The sequence below is a fragment of the Carcharhinus amblyrhynchos genome, chromosome 12 (assembly GCF_965287045.1).
Source record: "Carcharhinus amblyrhynchos chromosome 12, sCarAmb.v2.hapA, whole genome shotgun sequence".
Classification (NCBI taxonomy): domain Eukaryota; kingdom Metazoa; phylum Chordata; class Chondrichthyes; order Carcharhiniformes; family Carcharhinidae; genus Carcharhinus; species Carcharhinus amblyrhynchos.
This window is the reverse complement of record NC_137335.1, coordinates 76,289,360-76,303,958: the sequence shown is the minus strand read 5'-3', so window position 1 is coordinate 76,303,958 and position 14,599 is coordinate 76,289,360. Positions and strand designations below refer to the sequence as shown.

Genomic DNA, 14,599 nt, shown 5'->3' with positions numbered 1-14,599 from the left:
GCCCAAAAATGCACACAGTACTCCAGTTGCGGCCTCACCAATGCCCTATACAGCTGCAGCAAGACCTCCCTACTTTTATATTCAATCCCCTTCGCTATGAAGGCCAGCATCCCATTCGCCTTCCTGACCACCTGCTGCACCTGCAAGCTGGGTTTTTGCGACTCATGCACAAGGACCCCGAGGTCCCTCTGCACCGTCGCCTGCTGCAGTTTTTCGCCTCGTAAGTAATAGTCCTTCCTACCATTTTTCCTACCAAAGTGGACCACCTCACACTTGCCAACATTAAATTCCATTTGCCATTTCCTGGCCCATTCGCCCAGCCTATCTAGATCCTTCTGCAGACTCTCCACACCCTCCACACAATTTGCCGTTCCCCCAATCTTGGTGTCATCAGCAAATTTCGACACCCTACACTCGGTTCCCTCCTCCAGATCATCTATATAAATGGTAAAAAGCTGAGGTCCCAGCACCGACCCCTGGGGCACTCCACTAGTCACCATCCGCCAATCCGAATAGCACCCGTTGACCCCCACTCTCTGCCTCCTATTTGACAACCAATCCTCTATCCACGCTAACACCCTACCCCCAACTCCATGTCCCTCGACCTTCTGTAATAACCTCTTGTGAGGCACTTTGTCAAATGCTTTCTGAAAATCTAGAAAGACCACATCCACCGGCTCTCCTCTATCCACTGCCCTAGACACATCCTCATAGAACTCCAGTAAATTTGTCAGACACGACTTCCCTTTAATGAAACCGTGCTGTGTCTGCTCTATCAAGCAATTCCCTTCAAGATGCCTCGCAATTTCCTCCTTAATGACAGATTCTAACATTTTACCTACCACAGATGTTAAACTAACCGGCCTATAATTCCCCGCCTTTTGCCTGGCACCCTTCTTAAACACATCACCTAGAGATAAACCTAATGAAAACGTCTCATAATGCCAGGTGATGCACAGACAGTTGACAGTTATGTTTTGAAATACGATTCACCTATATTTGACTATGCTGAGCATTATGTAATTAATGATCAATAATAATGCAACAATATGCTATGAGACAAACCAAAAAAGGTTGAACTTTTGAACAGAGAGGATGGATGTGAGAAGTGACCTGCTAGACTTAAACTGGTTTGGGGAGGAGGAGCAGGGGGTTGCATGAGGAGGACCGCAACAGTGACTCACTAAAAGGTAATATTTGAAATATGTAATTTCACCATTTGTGGCAGTGGAGCAATCCCCTTAACTCATGTTGCACAATTTAAAATTCAGGCATCCCAAGTAAATAGTTCCAGTTTACAGATAATTTCAATGCTATCCCAATTAAATGCATTTCTTTAAGTTAAGGGAAAAATGCTGGTATGTATATCTAGGCAGAATTTTGACTGACACGAGCCCTAGATTTGGGACTTGAAGCTAGTATTTTAAGTAAAGAATAATAAAGCAGTAGAAGTAAAAAGTCTGGAGTAATTTTAGGAGGAGTAAAATATGACAATGATGGGACTTCTGTGGCTTGGATGAATGAATTAAAATGAGACAAATGGCTTGGATGAATGAATTAAAATGGACTTCCTCATCTGTAATTACCTCAGTTTTGTCTGCTAATAAATGATTCAATACAGTAAGCAAACAGCAGATTTTCAAGTGTACCATACCACTGAAATGTTTAACCAAAAGTTCAGCAGTTGTCACTAATTGATAATTAGCATCTTACATTTGCTATTACAGAAGTGAATAGAACCATGTAAAATATATTTTTAGATAACTTAATCATGTTTTGAACAAATTATATTTTATTTCATTAATTTTGTTAGTTTTATGTTTAGGTTTTACTAATCCAAGGCAATGATATTTTATGTATCAGTGCATTCCAAGTCATAAGAATGATCATTTAGCATGCTACAATAAAAAAAAATCCAAAATTAGATTTTTTTATAATTTGACCATAAACTAACACTAGTTTTCCATGCCTTCTACATGAAGCAATTGCACTTTTTGCTTTATCTCGAAATAAAATTGTAAGTAATCACAATTTGTTAATTAGATTGGGGTTATTTTAAAATTCCTGTGTGTAAATCCATTTGAAAGATCAGTAATTCATTAAAAAATAATAGTTTGCGTAATTTCATGCCAGTAGTTTAATCCTAGATAAATGCATAATGTAGCATTTCTCCCTCGCAGAATGTTCACAAAATCTTATTAATAAAACTCAGAAAAGATTTGGATTGACTCGGTGGACCCTTTAGTTCCAATATGTGAAATTTGTTAGCTACAGCAGTAGATTAGTTAGGATGACTAATCCCTGTTTGACACATGCAGGTCTTTCTTATGCAAATTTTGATGGCAGGTCAATTAATATGGGACTGTTTGAAGGTAACAGTGGTAATTTGTATCAGTGCCTATGACAGTGTGAACATACAGGTATTTGACAATGCAGCTCAACATCTGACAATATGAAAAGGATAATTAGATCGCACTGCTGCACTTTTTTTTTCAGGAGTAAGTAGGAGGTTAAATAGGCAGTGCACAGAATGTCTAGAACAAGATTGGTATATTGATTAAAAAGCTGATTTAGCAGCTCACATTTCCCCTTGGAAACTTTGAAAGATAAACCAGCTGCTGTCTAGGAGCCATCAGTATCTACCAAGGGTGCACTATCTATCATCACAATATGGTGATGAGAGGTGTTTTATGTTTGTGTTAATTTTCCCCACTAAATCAGTAATTATTACAATACTGTCCCCGCTGTTTACCCTGCAGCTGTTTTTCCATTTGTCGAGAGAACGAGTGTTCTCAGAGGACCGCACACGCTTCTATGGCGCAGAAATTGTCTCAGCTCTAGATTATTTGCATTCCGAGAAGATTGTGTACCGAGATCTCAAGGTAACAATGTAATCAGAATTTGTTCCTTTTTTTGTCTTTTTTTCCACACTAGGAACATACTTGAAATTATTCATAACCTACTTGCAACAGCTGAACCTGCTGTTCCCACCACAGTTTATTGTAATAATGGGCACAGTTGGTTTCTTCTTAGAATTTGACAGACATTTTAAAATATTGCTTGCCTTTTATAAAAAAAACTTTTGTGTCTTCATTTTTGTACATCTAAATTTTATTTCATTTCCCATGCATTCGCTTTCAGCTATGGCGGCAGGTGGTGGCCTATATCCATATCCTATCAACAGTTCTTCATTAGCATGAGTATGGACAAACAGAGCAAGTTGTTTGTCCTTCCTCATTTCATATCCATTTGCTTTTGAAGAAGAGTTTTGGTGATCGTAATTTCCCAGCCAATAATAACTGAAATAGAGAGCTTACCTGTATGGTGATGATTGGATGCAAACTTTAGCATCATGTACAAATTCCCTGGGTATTATCATTTTATTTTTAACCTGTCTAATAGCTGTTTGTTTAAATGCAGTGTGCATGCTTAATGTATGTATTCAAAATTGTAACTAATGAATTCAGTTAAACAACTTGCTTTCTCTGTAAAGGTATAGCATATAAATAAAAGTTCCGTATGGCCCCTCACATAACCCAAAAAAGTTAAGCTAAGCTAAAGGAAAAGACATTTTGGTTGATCAAACGTTTAATTAAAAATGTGGGTTTCAAGGACAGTGGGGAGCTGTGCTTTGGGAGTCTATTCCAGAACAGAGCGATCTAGGGATACATGTTCATAGCTTCTTGAAAGTGGAGTCACAGGTAGACAGAGTGGTGAAGAAGGCATTCAGCATACTTGGTTTCATCGGTCAGAACATTGAATACAGGAGTTGGGACGTTTTGTTGAAGTTGTACAGGACGTTGGAAAGGCCACACTTGGAATACTGTATACAGTTCTGGCCACCCTATTATAGAAAGGATATTATTAAACTTGAAAGAGTGCAGAAGAGATTTACTAGGACGCTACTGGGACTTGATTGAGTTATAAGGAGAGGTTAGATAGACTGGGACTTTTTTTTTCCTGGAGTGTAGAAGGCTGAGGGGTGATCTTGTAGAGGTCTATAAAACAATGAGGGGCACAGATCAACTAGACAGTCAATATCCTTTCCCAAAGGTAGGGGAGTCTAAAACTAGAGGGCATAGATTTAAGGCAAGAGGGGAGAGATACAAAAGTGTGCAGAGGGGCAATTTTTTCACACAGAGGATGGTGAGTGTCTGGAGCAAGCTGCCAGAGGTGGTAGTAGAGGCAGGTACAATTTTGTCTTTTAAAAAGCATTTAGACAGTTACATGGGTAAGATGGGTATAGAAGGATATGGGCCAAATGTGGGCAATTGGGATTATCTTAGGGATTTAAAAAAAAAAGATGGCATGGACAAGTTGGGCAGAAGGGCCTGTTCCCATGCTGTAAACCTCTAACTCTAATACAGGGCCTAGGCTGAACAGAGGTCAGTGAAGTGGGATTATCAGTTTAAAATTGTCATTTAAAGGTGAGGTTATGAAAAGTCTCCTCAGATATTTGTTCAATCATGGAATGCTTTGACATGGAATGATTAAAGCAGAAAGTCCCTTGTTTCTTTTGAGAGTGAATTGAATAACAGAGAAAGATGCATGACTTTATGAAGAGAGCTGGGCAGTTGGTTAGTTTTATATTGCTCTCACCAAAAGTTGACATAATGGGTTAAATGAATACTATTATTAATTTTTGAAACTCTTAATTTGTATGGCTGTGATATAGTTTCTATTGGTTGTAATTCTATTACAAAGAGGATAGGTATGTAAAATACATGTTGATATGAGGGGAGATTTAACACACTTAAGATAATTCTGCAAATTAAAATACTAGTGCAGGGATTGACTGCCATATTTATTTGCTTCATGTTATAAAATTCATTGCTGACTAATGTTTTAAGCACAGTAAGAAGTCTTACAGCCCCAGGTTAAAGCCCTGGTTTATTTGGTAGCACAGGCCTTTTGTGCTATCAAATAAACCTGTTGGACTTCAACTTAGTGTTGTGAGACTTCTTGCTGTGCTTTCCCCAGTTTAACTTCCTCTGCATGTAATGTTTTAAGTACATATTTTTTATTGGAATTGGTTGAATGAGATTTTATGGTTAAGAGAACATCATAACATGTGGCTTATACTTCAATACGAGGAGCATTACAAACAAGGTAGATGAGTTAAGGGCAGAGGTAGATATATGGCATTATGATGGCATTGCTATAATGGAAACTTGGCTAAAGAGGAGCAAAATTGGCAGCTCAACATCCCTGGTTATAGAGTCTTCAGACACGATAGAGTTGGAATTAAAAAAGGAAGGGGAGTAGCACTAATCGTTAAAGAGTCAATTCCAATCGAGAGAAGGGATGACATACTGAATGGGTCAACAAACAAGGCTTTGAGTTGAGCTTAGAAATAAAAAAGGGGCAGTCACACTACTGAGAGTACACTACAGACTCCCAAATAGTGAAAGGAAGATAGAAGAACAAATATGTAGGCAAATTTCTACCTATAAGAAGAGCAAGAGGGCAATAATAGTAGAAGGCTTTAACTATCACAATATCAACTGAGATTCAAACAATATAAGGGGCACTGAGGGAGAAAAATTCATGCAGCGTATTCAGGGATTTTTTTTCAACCAATTAGTGACAAACCCAACAGGAGGAGATGCAGTTCTAGACTTGGTCTTGGGAATGAAGAAGGGCAAGTGGGTGAAGTGATAGTTGACAACCATATCGGGGCGGTGATCATAATTCAATTAGATTTAGCATTACCATGGAAAATGACAGAGATAAAGCAGGAATAAAAATTTTGAATCTTGGGAAAGCAGATTTTGCAGGAATAGGCAGGGACTAGGCTGAGGTGGACTGGATAGTACTGTTAGGGGATAAATCAGTGGAAAACCAGTGGGAAGCATTAAAAAATAAGATCTTAAATGTGTAAAGTAGACATGTCCTCTTCAAAAAATGAAAGGTACTGCCAATTCTGGACCTCCCTTGGTTGTCTAAAAGAATACATGGAAAGATCAAAAAGAAAATGTACAATGGACGCAAAGAACTAAGTACTGCAGAGAGTTTAGATGAATACAGGAAGTGCAGTGACACAGGAAATAAGGAAATCAGAGAGGGCATGAAAAAAATTAGAAAGTAAAGTTAAAGAAAACCCAAAGATGTTTTACTAATACATCAATTGTAAAAGGTTAGCTAAGGAAAAAGTGGGATCTATCAGAGATGGAGGGAGGGAACTTGTGTGTGGAATTAGAAGCTGTGGAATATTTTGTCTATGTTTACAAAGGAAAGGGATAATGCAGATTTAGTAGTCCAGGAGAAACATCAAGATATTGGAAGGGATAATCATAAAGAAGGGTCGGAATCCTTAAATTGAAAAAGGCCAGATGGACTCTTTCCGAGGCTGCTGAAGGGGGTTAGGAAGGAGATAGCAGATTGAGGATAATTTTCCAGTTCCCTCTAGATACAAGAATGGTACTGGATGACTGGAGAAATGCAAACATAGTTCCATAATTAAAAAGGGACCACAGGAAATGACAATTATAGGCCAGTTAGCCTGACTTCATGGTGAACAAATTAGTAGAATCAATCCTGAGAGAGAGAATTAACTCACATAGGAAAACATGGACTTGTCAGGGATGGTCAGCATGGATTTGTTAAAGGAACATGTTGCCTCACAAGCTTGATTGAATTCTTTGAGGAAGTGGCAAGGGTTGATGAAGGTGGTGTGATGGAAGTTGTATATGTGGATTTTAGCAAGGTGTTTGACAAGATCCCACATGGCAGGTTGATCAAAAAAGCAAAAGCCCATGGGATGCAGGGGAAGGTGGAAAATGGTATCAAGAGTTGGCTTAATAACAGGAAACAAAGGATAATGGTTAATGGGCACCCTTGCGAATGGAAAGTTATTTCACGTGGTGTTCCAGAGGGTTTGGTGTTGGGATCCTTGTTTGTGTTATGAATGTGAAGAGCACAACTGGAAAATATGCAGATGACACAAAGATTGGCTGAGTAGTAGATAGCTATAATCTACAGAACAATATGGACGGGTTGGTGGAATGGGCAGTAAAGTGGTAGATACATCTTGACATTGAGAAGTGTGAGATGATGCACTTAGGGAGGCAAACAGATATAGGAAATACACGTTAAATGGGGATTTACTAAGAAGGGTAGATGCAATGAAAGATCATGGTTCACAAGTACACAGATCCCTGAAGGCAACAGTTCAAGTGGACAATGTTGTAAGTAATGCATATGGAATGCTCTGCTTCATTGGCAGTAGTATAGAATACAGAAGGATATAATGTTGGAATTGTATAAAACATTAGTGAGGCTGCAACTGGAGTATTGTGTGCAGTTCTTGTCACGGTACTAAAAGAATGATGTAGCACAGAGGAGGTTTACTAGCCAGGGCTAGAAAAGTGTAGGTTGGGGTTATTTTCTTTGGAACAAAGAAGGCTGAGGGACAACTTGATAGAGGTGTATAAAATTATGAGAAGAAGAAATAGATCAAACTGGACAAAATTATTTCCCTCAGCAGAGAATTCTAGAACCAGAGGACGTAGATTCAAGATAAGCAGCAGGATGTGTAGAGGAGACATGAGGAAGAACTTCTTACGCAAAGGGTGGTGGATGTATGGAATTCACTGCTTGAGTTGGTGGTAGAGGCAGGGACCCTAAACTCTTTTTGAAAAGTACCTAATCTGCACCCTATTTGCTATAAGCTACAGGGCTATGGGCCGTGTGCAGGAGGGTGGGATTAGAAAGGGCACCTGGGTGCTCTATGGCTGGCATGGACAAGATGGGCAACTGGCTTCCTTCTGTGCTGTAACTTTTCTATGGTTGTATTATATATGAGCACATTTCAACTGGTAAGCTGTATTGAAAATTGAGGATTTTATGACTTATAAAACTCGTTTGTTGAATATATGAAAAGAATATTAATTTCATAGATTGGTATACTCTGAAATAAGGTTTTACCTGTCCTGAAGAAAACATTTTTCCCTACAAGCCTCAGAGTCCTTGTGTACTTCTACTTCTAGCACTCCACAATTAGCAACTGTGACTTTTGTTCTTCATGTTGGAATTCTCTTTAAATTTCTCTCCTTCCTTTCTTCCTCCTTAAAACCAATGTTTTTAACTGAGCTTTCAAATGCCCTTCCTGTCAACTTTTTCATTAATCCAGTGCCCATTTTTGTTTGATTGCACTTCTATGAAGAGCCTTTAGGTTTTTTTAACTGTTAAAGATGTTTTGGTGCTACGTAAATGGAAGCTGTAGTTGTATTCTGACTTATAATTGTCTTTAGGTGGTCAAAATAATAGAACAACAGCAGTAAAATGAAATTTCAAATCAATTATATTAAACCATTTCTTGTAGATAGAACTGAGATCAGATAAAGTATTTTTAGAGTGCGTTAAAATATTTTTACCATCTTTCCTTAGCAAGGACACGTTGTAACAATTGTGTCACTAATTTTTGCAAAGTACTCCTCCATTTTGTAGAATAAAAGATGAGAAAAAATTCTCATCTTTGTCCCTTAACTGGCATATGAATTCTCAGGCAGTACCCTTCTGTGTTGGGCTGCTTCACTTATATAATTGACAGAGAATATTCCTGTGCAGCTTCTTTAGGAGCAGCAGGGACATGGCTTCAAAACAGTCTGAGAGCTGTACAACACCAGGAAGCCATGTTAGAGTCTGTGCAGAGTATGCCTGTTTCCTGTAGTGTGGTTTCTGGAGATTTTGCAACTCTCAGATCAGTTTAAAGTCACACTCCGTTTTGCTAATGGAGCTGCAGGACACATTCCATTGGTCTTTTTCACCAGAATATAAATGTGGAGAAGGAAATTTAACTTTAGGTTCTCCATTCATGCCAGTAGGAAATTTGATTATAATAATCAATATCCTAGGCAACTGTTACTTTTCTTTAAGTTTAGAATAAAACACACCCTTCCTAGATGCCCTTTCCCATTGTCATAGGTGCTGATGATTGCTGGTGTTGCTTAACAATTTAAATACTAATTAAAACTTTTTTTTTGTAGCTGGAGAATTTAATGTTAGACAAAGATGGTCACATCAAAATCACAGATTTTGGACTTTGCAAGGAAGGAATTACAGATGCTGCTACCATGAAGACATTTTGTGGTACACCAGAATACTTGGCTCCAGAGGTAGGATCATTATACTTAAAGTCACCAAATTTTCCAAAACTGATTTATGGAGTTCTGCATTATTTTGATTTATTATTAAATCAAATGTCTTGGTACACAGGGGAAACTATTGTTTCTTGTGTGCTATACAGACAAAGCATACCATACAAAGTGAAGAAAAAGAGAGTGTGCAGAATATGGTGTTACGGTCATAGTTAGGGTGTAGAGAAAGATCAGCTTAATACGAGTTTGAGAAGTAAGGTTTTAGAAGCATAGAACATGAGTTAAAGATAGAATTAGAGGGTATACTGGGCATAGCTAGCAAGAAGCTGCCCCTTTCTGGCACCATCTTAGATTATATGTTTTCATGCTGATATCCTAGCTGAGGCCAGAGACTAAATATTTTTTTGAAAACTGCTAAAATCATTTCAGAATGTTAAATTTTAAGGACATCCATTTTATGAGATGATGAATGGATAGACTAATATCTTTTGTTTGCCAAGCATATAGTGACGAATCTTATTTCATTGTCATTCCATCTTTTGTGATATTATCTTGAAGAAAATGATATAAAGCACTACATCCTGATGAAATCACTTTTAAATCTATACGATTATAAAGTAATTTTACTGTAATTATTTTTAAATAAGCTTTTTTTTAATTCTCAATAAGCAGTACTGGGAAATAAATTGTTCTGCTAAGGGTGAACAGTGAAAGATTGGTTTTTACGATCTTTTTCGGAAATATCAATGATCCTTTAGGGATGAAAATAATAATGACCTTTGTTTCAGACTTCAGACATCTTAAAAGAACAAAGAACAACCCAGCACGGGAAACAGGCCCTTCGGCCCAACGAGCCCGCGCCGCCATTTCAACAAAGCCTTTTCCTACACCTACCCTGCCCTGTGTGTATGTGAATGGTACCCCTAATGTAGCCAGATTGAGGGGAGAATAGCGTAGGGTCAATTTGGTACACCAGTCAGCCTAAGAGCACATCTTTGGGGTGTGGGAGGAAACCGGAGCACCCGGAGGAAACCCACGCAACCACAGGGAGAATGCGCAAACTCCCACAGACACAGGCCCAAATCCATGTATCTGCACAGCTAGCAGTGATAGTCACTGAGCTGTTGTGGTGCCCATCTGCTGGTCCAGGATTAAGCACACACAACGACACGAAGTACTAGGCCACTCTCGAAACCTCCAAGAGCAGCCCGTGCACGACCCACCGTGTGCATGCCCCTCGTTTGACAACAAGGTGGACCGACACCTGTGGATTAAAGGAGACAAAAACATTAACATGTAATAATACATGTATCTTGTATTTGCTTCAAACTGTATCAGAGCTGTATTCTGCAATCAATTCTGAGTGTCTTTTAGGAACGCATAATAAATGCTTTAGCTTTTAGAATGGTTTGCGTTAACTATTGGAGAGAGAATCAGTGAGTCCTAATTTTGATATGATCTTTGAGTACTTTTTATTAATACTAATAAAGTGTACTTGCTATTTCTGGTTGTGAAAAAATAAGCTTTTTCTGTTTACCAATTGTTTGTACGTAGAATTGGGATAGATTTATGCAATGTACTTCAAGAAGTAGGAAAATCTAGAAGACAAAACTGTCCTATCATTTTGAGATTTTGAAACAAACTCTGTTCAGATTACCAAAAGCTAATGGTCTCGATATATGTTGTCTGATGGAAATGACAACATAAAATTTTAGAAGTTTCTGTTACTGATACAAGGGCAAGGTGAATTGAATTAATACTGTTCCCCTCTCCTGCCTGTGACGGCAGTAGTTTTAATGTTTAATTTAATTTGTTTCCCTTAGTATCTTTTCCCATGCTGAAATGGGTAGTCATGACTTCCACAATCCTCAGTTTGACGTCCAGTGTTAAAAATAAGCTCGAAACAAATTATTTACAATAAAACAAAACTAGGATTTATTAACCCATTCAAACCCCAAGTGTTTTCACACTCAACATACAAGGTAGAAAGGCAGACAAAGAAAGGGAAAAGTTCATGAATAGCAAGCTACTTATATTAAAAAAAAAATTGGTATTGACATTGATTGGACATTGACTTACTGAACTCTACTCATGTGAATTAAAGTTCTTTCTGGGGGTTTTGTCTGGCAGAATTTTTGGTCTTTATCCAAGGTTGAGGCAATTAAAGATATCCAGAATACAAGAATACTTTGCAGTATTAGTTAACTTTGCAGGCAAAATACAGGATTCTTGCTGGAGATCCGACTTTGGAAGAGATGGAGGTCAGAGGCAGGCTGTTAGTCTTGAGTTCATTTTTCTCTTTGGAGGTTAAACAGCATCTGAAGACAATTCAAAAGCTATACAATTAAAGTAATTCAAACAGCTCAAGTCTTCGTTATGTGATAGTGGTTTCAGGTCAAGCTATCCAACTAATGCTTAATGTTTTGGATCCTCATTAAAACTCATTGTGTTTTGAGCAGTTAACTGCAAAACAATTAGCACAACGGTGTCACAAACAGCTCTGCCTTTCTCCAGAGCTGACTGGTGCAGATGTATCAACTAATCCTTTGTGTTGGTTTGGACGGAATGTTTATACAATGCAATGAGTGTTACATGCCAGAGTTTGATGTGTTGGCCCTCATTCATTTTTCAAACTGCTCAGAAACTTACAAAAACAGTAGGCACAGGTGATTTCAGATTGGTAAGAGGTGATGTGTGGAGTACCACAAGGATCACTGCTGGGGCCTCAAATATTTACAATTTGTATCAATGAAATGGATGAAGGGACTGAATGTATGGTTGCTAAATCTTCTGATGACACAAAGATGGGTAGGAAAGCAAGTTGTGAAGAGGATATAAGGAGCTTGCAAAGGGATACAGAAGTTAATTTGTGAGCAAAAATTTAGCAGATGGCATGTAATGTGGGAAAATGTGAACATGTTCACTTTGGCAGGAAGAATATGAAAAGCAGTATATTTAAATAGATTGCAGAATTCTACAGTACAGAGGGATTTGCGTTCTTGATTCACAAATTATAAGCAGTTAGTATGCTGGTACAGAAAGTGATTAGAAAGGCAAATGGAACATTGGTGTTTATTGCAAGGGCAGTGAAATTTAGAGGCAAGGATAAAAACAAAAAATCAAACTGAAGGACGGAGTTAATGGTCTGATAATTTCAGAAGGCTGTAAAGTGCATAATCAGAAGATGGGGTGCTATTCCTCCAGCATGCATTGGACTTTGCTGGAGCAGGTTGAGGAGAGAAATATGAGCCTGTGAGGAAGATGGTGAATTGAAATGGCAAGTGACAGGAAAGTCAAGGGTGATTCTTGCTGACTGAAAGAAGGTGTTCCACAGAGTGGTCACCATGTTTGCAGTGGAAGTGGTAGAGGATGATCCTTTGAGTGTATTATATAAAAGTAAGAATTTGTGGTGAGCCCACACTGGTACACTTTTGGTCTCCTTACTTAAATAAGTCTAGAAGTATTGGAAATGAAAAATGGTTGGTTGGGCCAGTCTCCATTAGAGTTTAGAAGATTGAGAGGTGAACTTATTGAAATGTTTAAGATCCTAAGGGGCCTTGACAAGGTGACAATATAGGATGCTGAAATATAGGAGAGACTAGAACTAGGCGACACAGTTAATAAAAAGGGTCTCTCTTTTAACACCAAGTAGTGGAGGCAGACTCATTGAATATTTTGCAGCAGAGTTAGATAGATTCTTTATTAACAAGGGGGTCAAGATTATTGGAAGTAGGCGGAATGTAGAATTGAGGCCACAGTTGGATTATCTGTTATCTTGAATGATGGAGCAAGCTTGAGAGGTCAAATGGCCTGCTCTTATTCCTGGTTAATATGTTAATTTGTACCAAAAATCAGTCTTGGGTGGGAAGTAGTACTTCAGGCCAATCAAGACTACTCTTTCATCTTTTCTAATGCTGGTCGCAAAGTAACACTTGCAGAGGGCTGAAAATAAGTTGCTTTCATGGTCAGTAAATAATACACGGCTGGAGTAGATATCCAAAGAAAAGCAAAATGGAATAATACCAATAAAGTTCCTTGCGTTGAATTCAAGGCATTTCTGAAAATGTTTTACAGATTTTGTGTATTTCCAGTTAATTCACATGCAAAAATCTACGGAACTAATGCCATCTTTACATGTAGAATGTCAAAATGATGCATGATATTGAGATGTAGTATAAGCTATTAGTATGGTAAATTTATGATGGGCATCAGTGATGCAAAAATAGCAACTTGTGTACTATTTCTTGTTAAACCATGAATAGCATCCAGTTGGGTCCTTTTTCCAGTGTAAATTGAGCTGCACAATTTTCGTTCTCTAGATTTCGGAAATGAGAAGCTTGATAAAAGCTGGTTTTCACTAATCTGATGTTGATTGCATTTTGTGTTTTTAAAAAACTTCAAACGTGAAAATAAATTTTAAGAGGCCTAACACTCAAGCGATGCCAACAAATAAGCGCTGGGTGATATTTGCATCATGATGTGTTCTCACAAAGTGGATGCTAAATAATGGCAGATGGTGACAGATGGGAAGGGTGGTACAGGTACTTGTGAAACCCAGTAAAATGCTTTGCAGAGCTGTTGTAAAATAGTAAAAACTTTGTTGCCTGCATATATTCCATTTTGATTGAAAGCAGGATGCACCACAGATTAGGTTGTGAAATATTTACCAGTGGCTCATTGAAAAAAATGACCAGATGATGAATCAAGCAATTAACTTTATCCCCCCACTTTCTGCCATGTCTAAAACATGATGAGGCTAAAATTAGATTTCCAGACTCTCCTCTTCGGTGTTGCACTATTTTATTTTACCCAATCTAAGTAATACACATTATTATTTGCAGTTTTCATAAAAAAAAAGAAGGGAGATGAAAAATGTTTAGAACCTAGAAGTTGGAAATCCTATTGAACCTAAAATTTATTAAATCCTTAAATTTAATTTGGTCTGAAGAAAATATATAACCTGACTAAATTGGCTGGGTATGAATCAATTCTTTACAATCTGTTTGCTAGTTCATGCAGTGGGACATAACCACACTCGCTGTAGAGACACAATTGTATTTCCCTTGTGCCAGTTTCTACAGCTGTCTATTCATTGCCATTGTTCATTCAGGTTTTTCATTTGTGAAAGTGTTAGTATGTGAGAGGGAAAATACAACCATGCCAGTGAGCAGCGCATGTTCAAAAAGTATAATGTTAAATGTTGAGTGTAATTAATTAGCAGATGCAGAGGATTGTCTCTTGAGAATACGTTGTTTTAAATGTTTTTCTAGGTCAAATTTAAAATCCAACCAAAAAGATGGCTGATTTTAATTTTTGTGTTACCACAGAAGTGGATGAAAGTTTGTTCTGTGTTGTACCTTGAGGAATTATTTCTTGTAAATTTGTATTTGTTTCACATTCTGTGCCTTTGAGTGGCAGCAGTACAACATTAAGGAAAGCAACGTAGCTCCACCTTTGCATTGTCACACAGGTTCTCTTAATGCAGTCATTGTTGTTTTCAG

The 14,599-nt window shown here is 37.9% G+C and overlaps 1 protein-coding gene across 11 annotated transcripts in view; it reads left to right on the top strand.

Moving 5' to 3' along the window:
* Positions 1-14,599, top strand: part of LOC145351115 (RAC-gamma serine/threonine-protein kinase) — a 317,330-nt gene that overhangs the window by 251,962 nt on the left and 50,769 nt on the right. For 10 of the 11 annotated variants that reach the window (XM_080200758.1, XM_080200759.1, XM_080200757.1 and 7 more), the window contains 2 exons: positions 2,760-2,882; positions 8,988-9,116. In XM_080200758.1, the coding sequence (XP_080056884.1) occupies positions 2,760-2,882; positions 8,988-9,116 (252 nt within the window). The remainder of the gene's footprint in view (positions 1-2,759; positions 2,883-8,987; positions 9,117-14,599) is intronic. The other variant, XM_080200762.1, reaches the window with a different exon arrangement.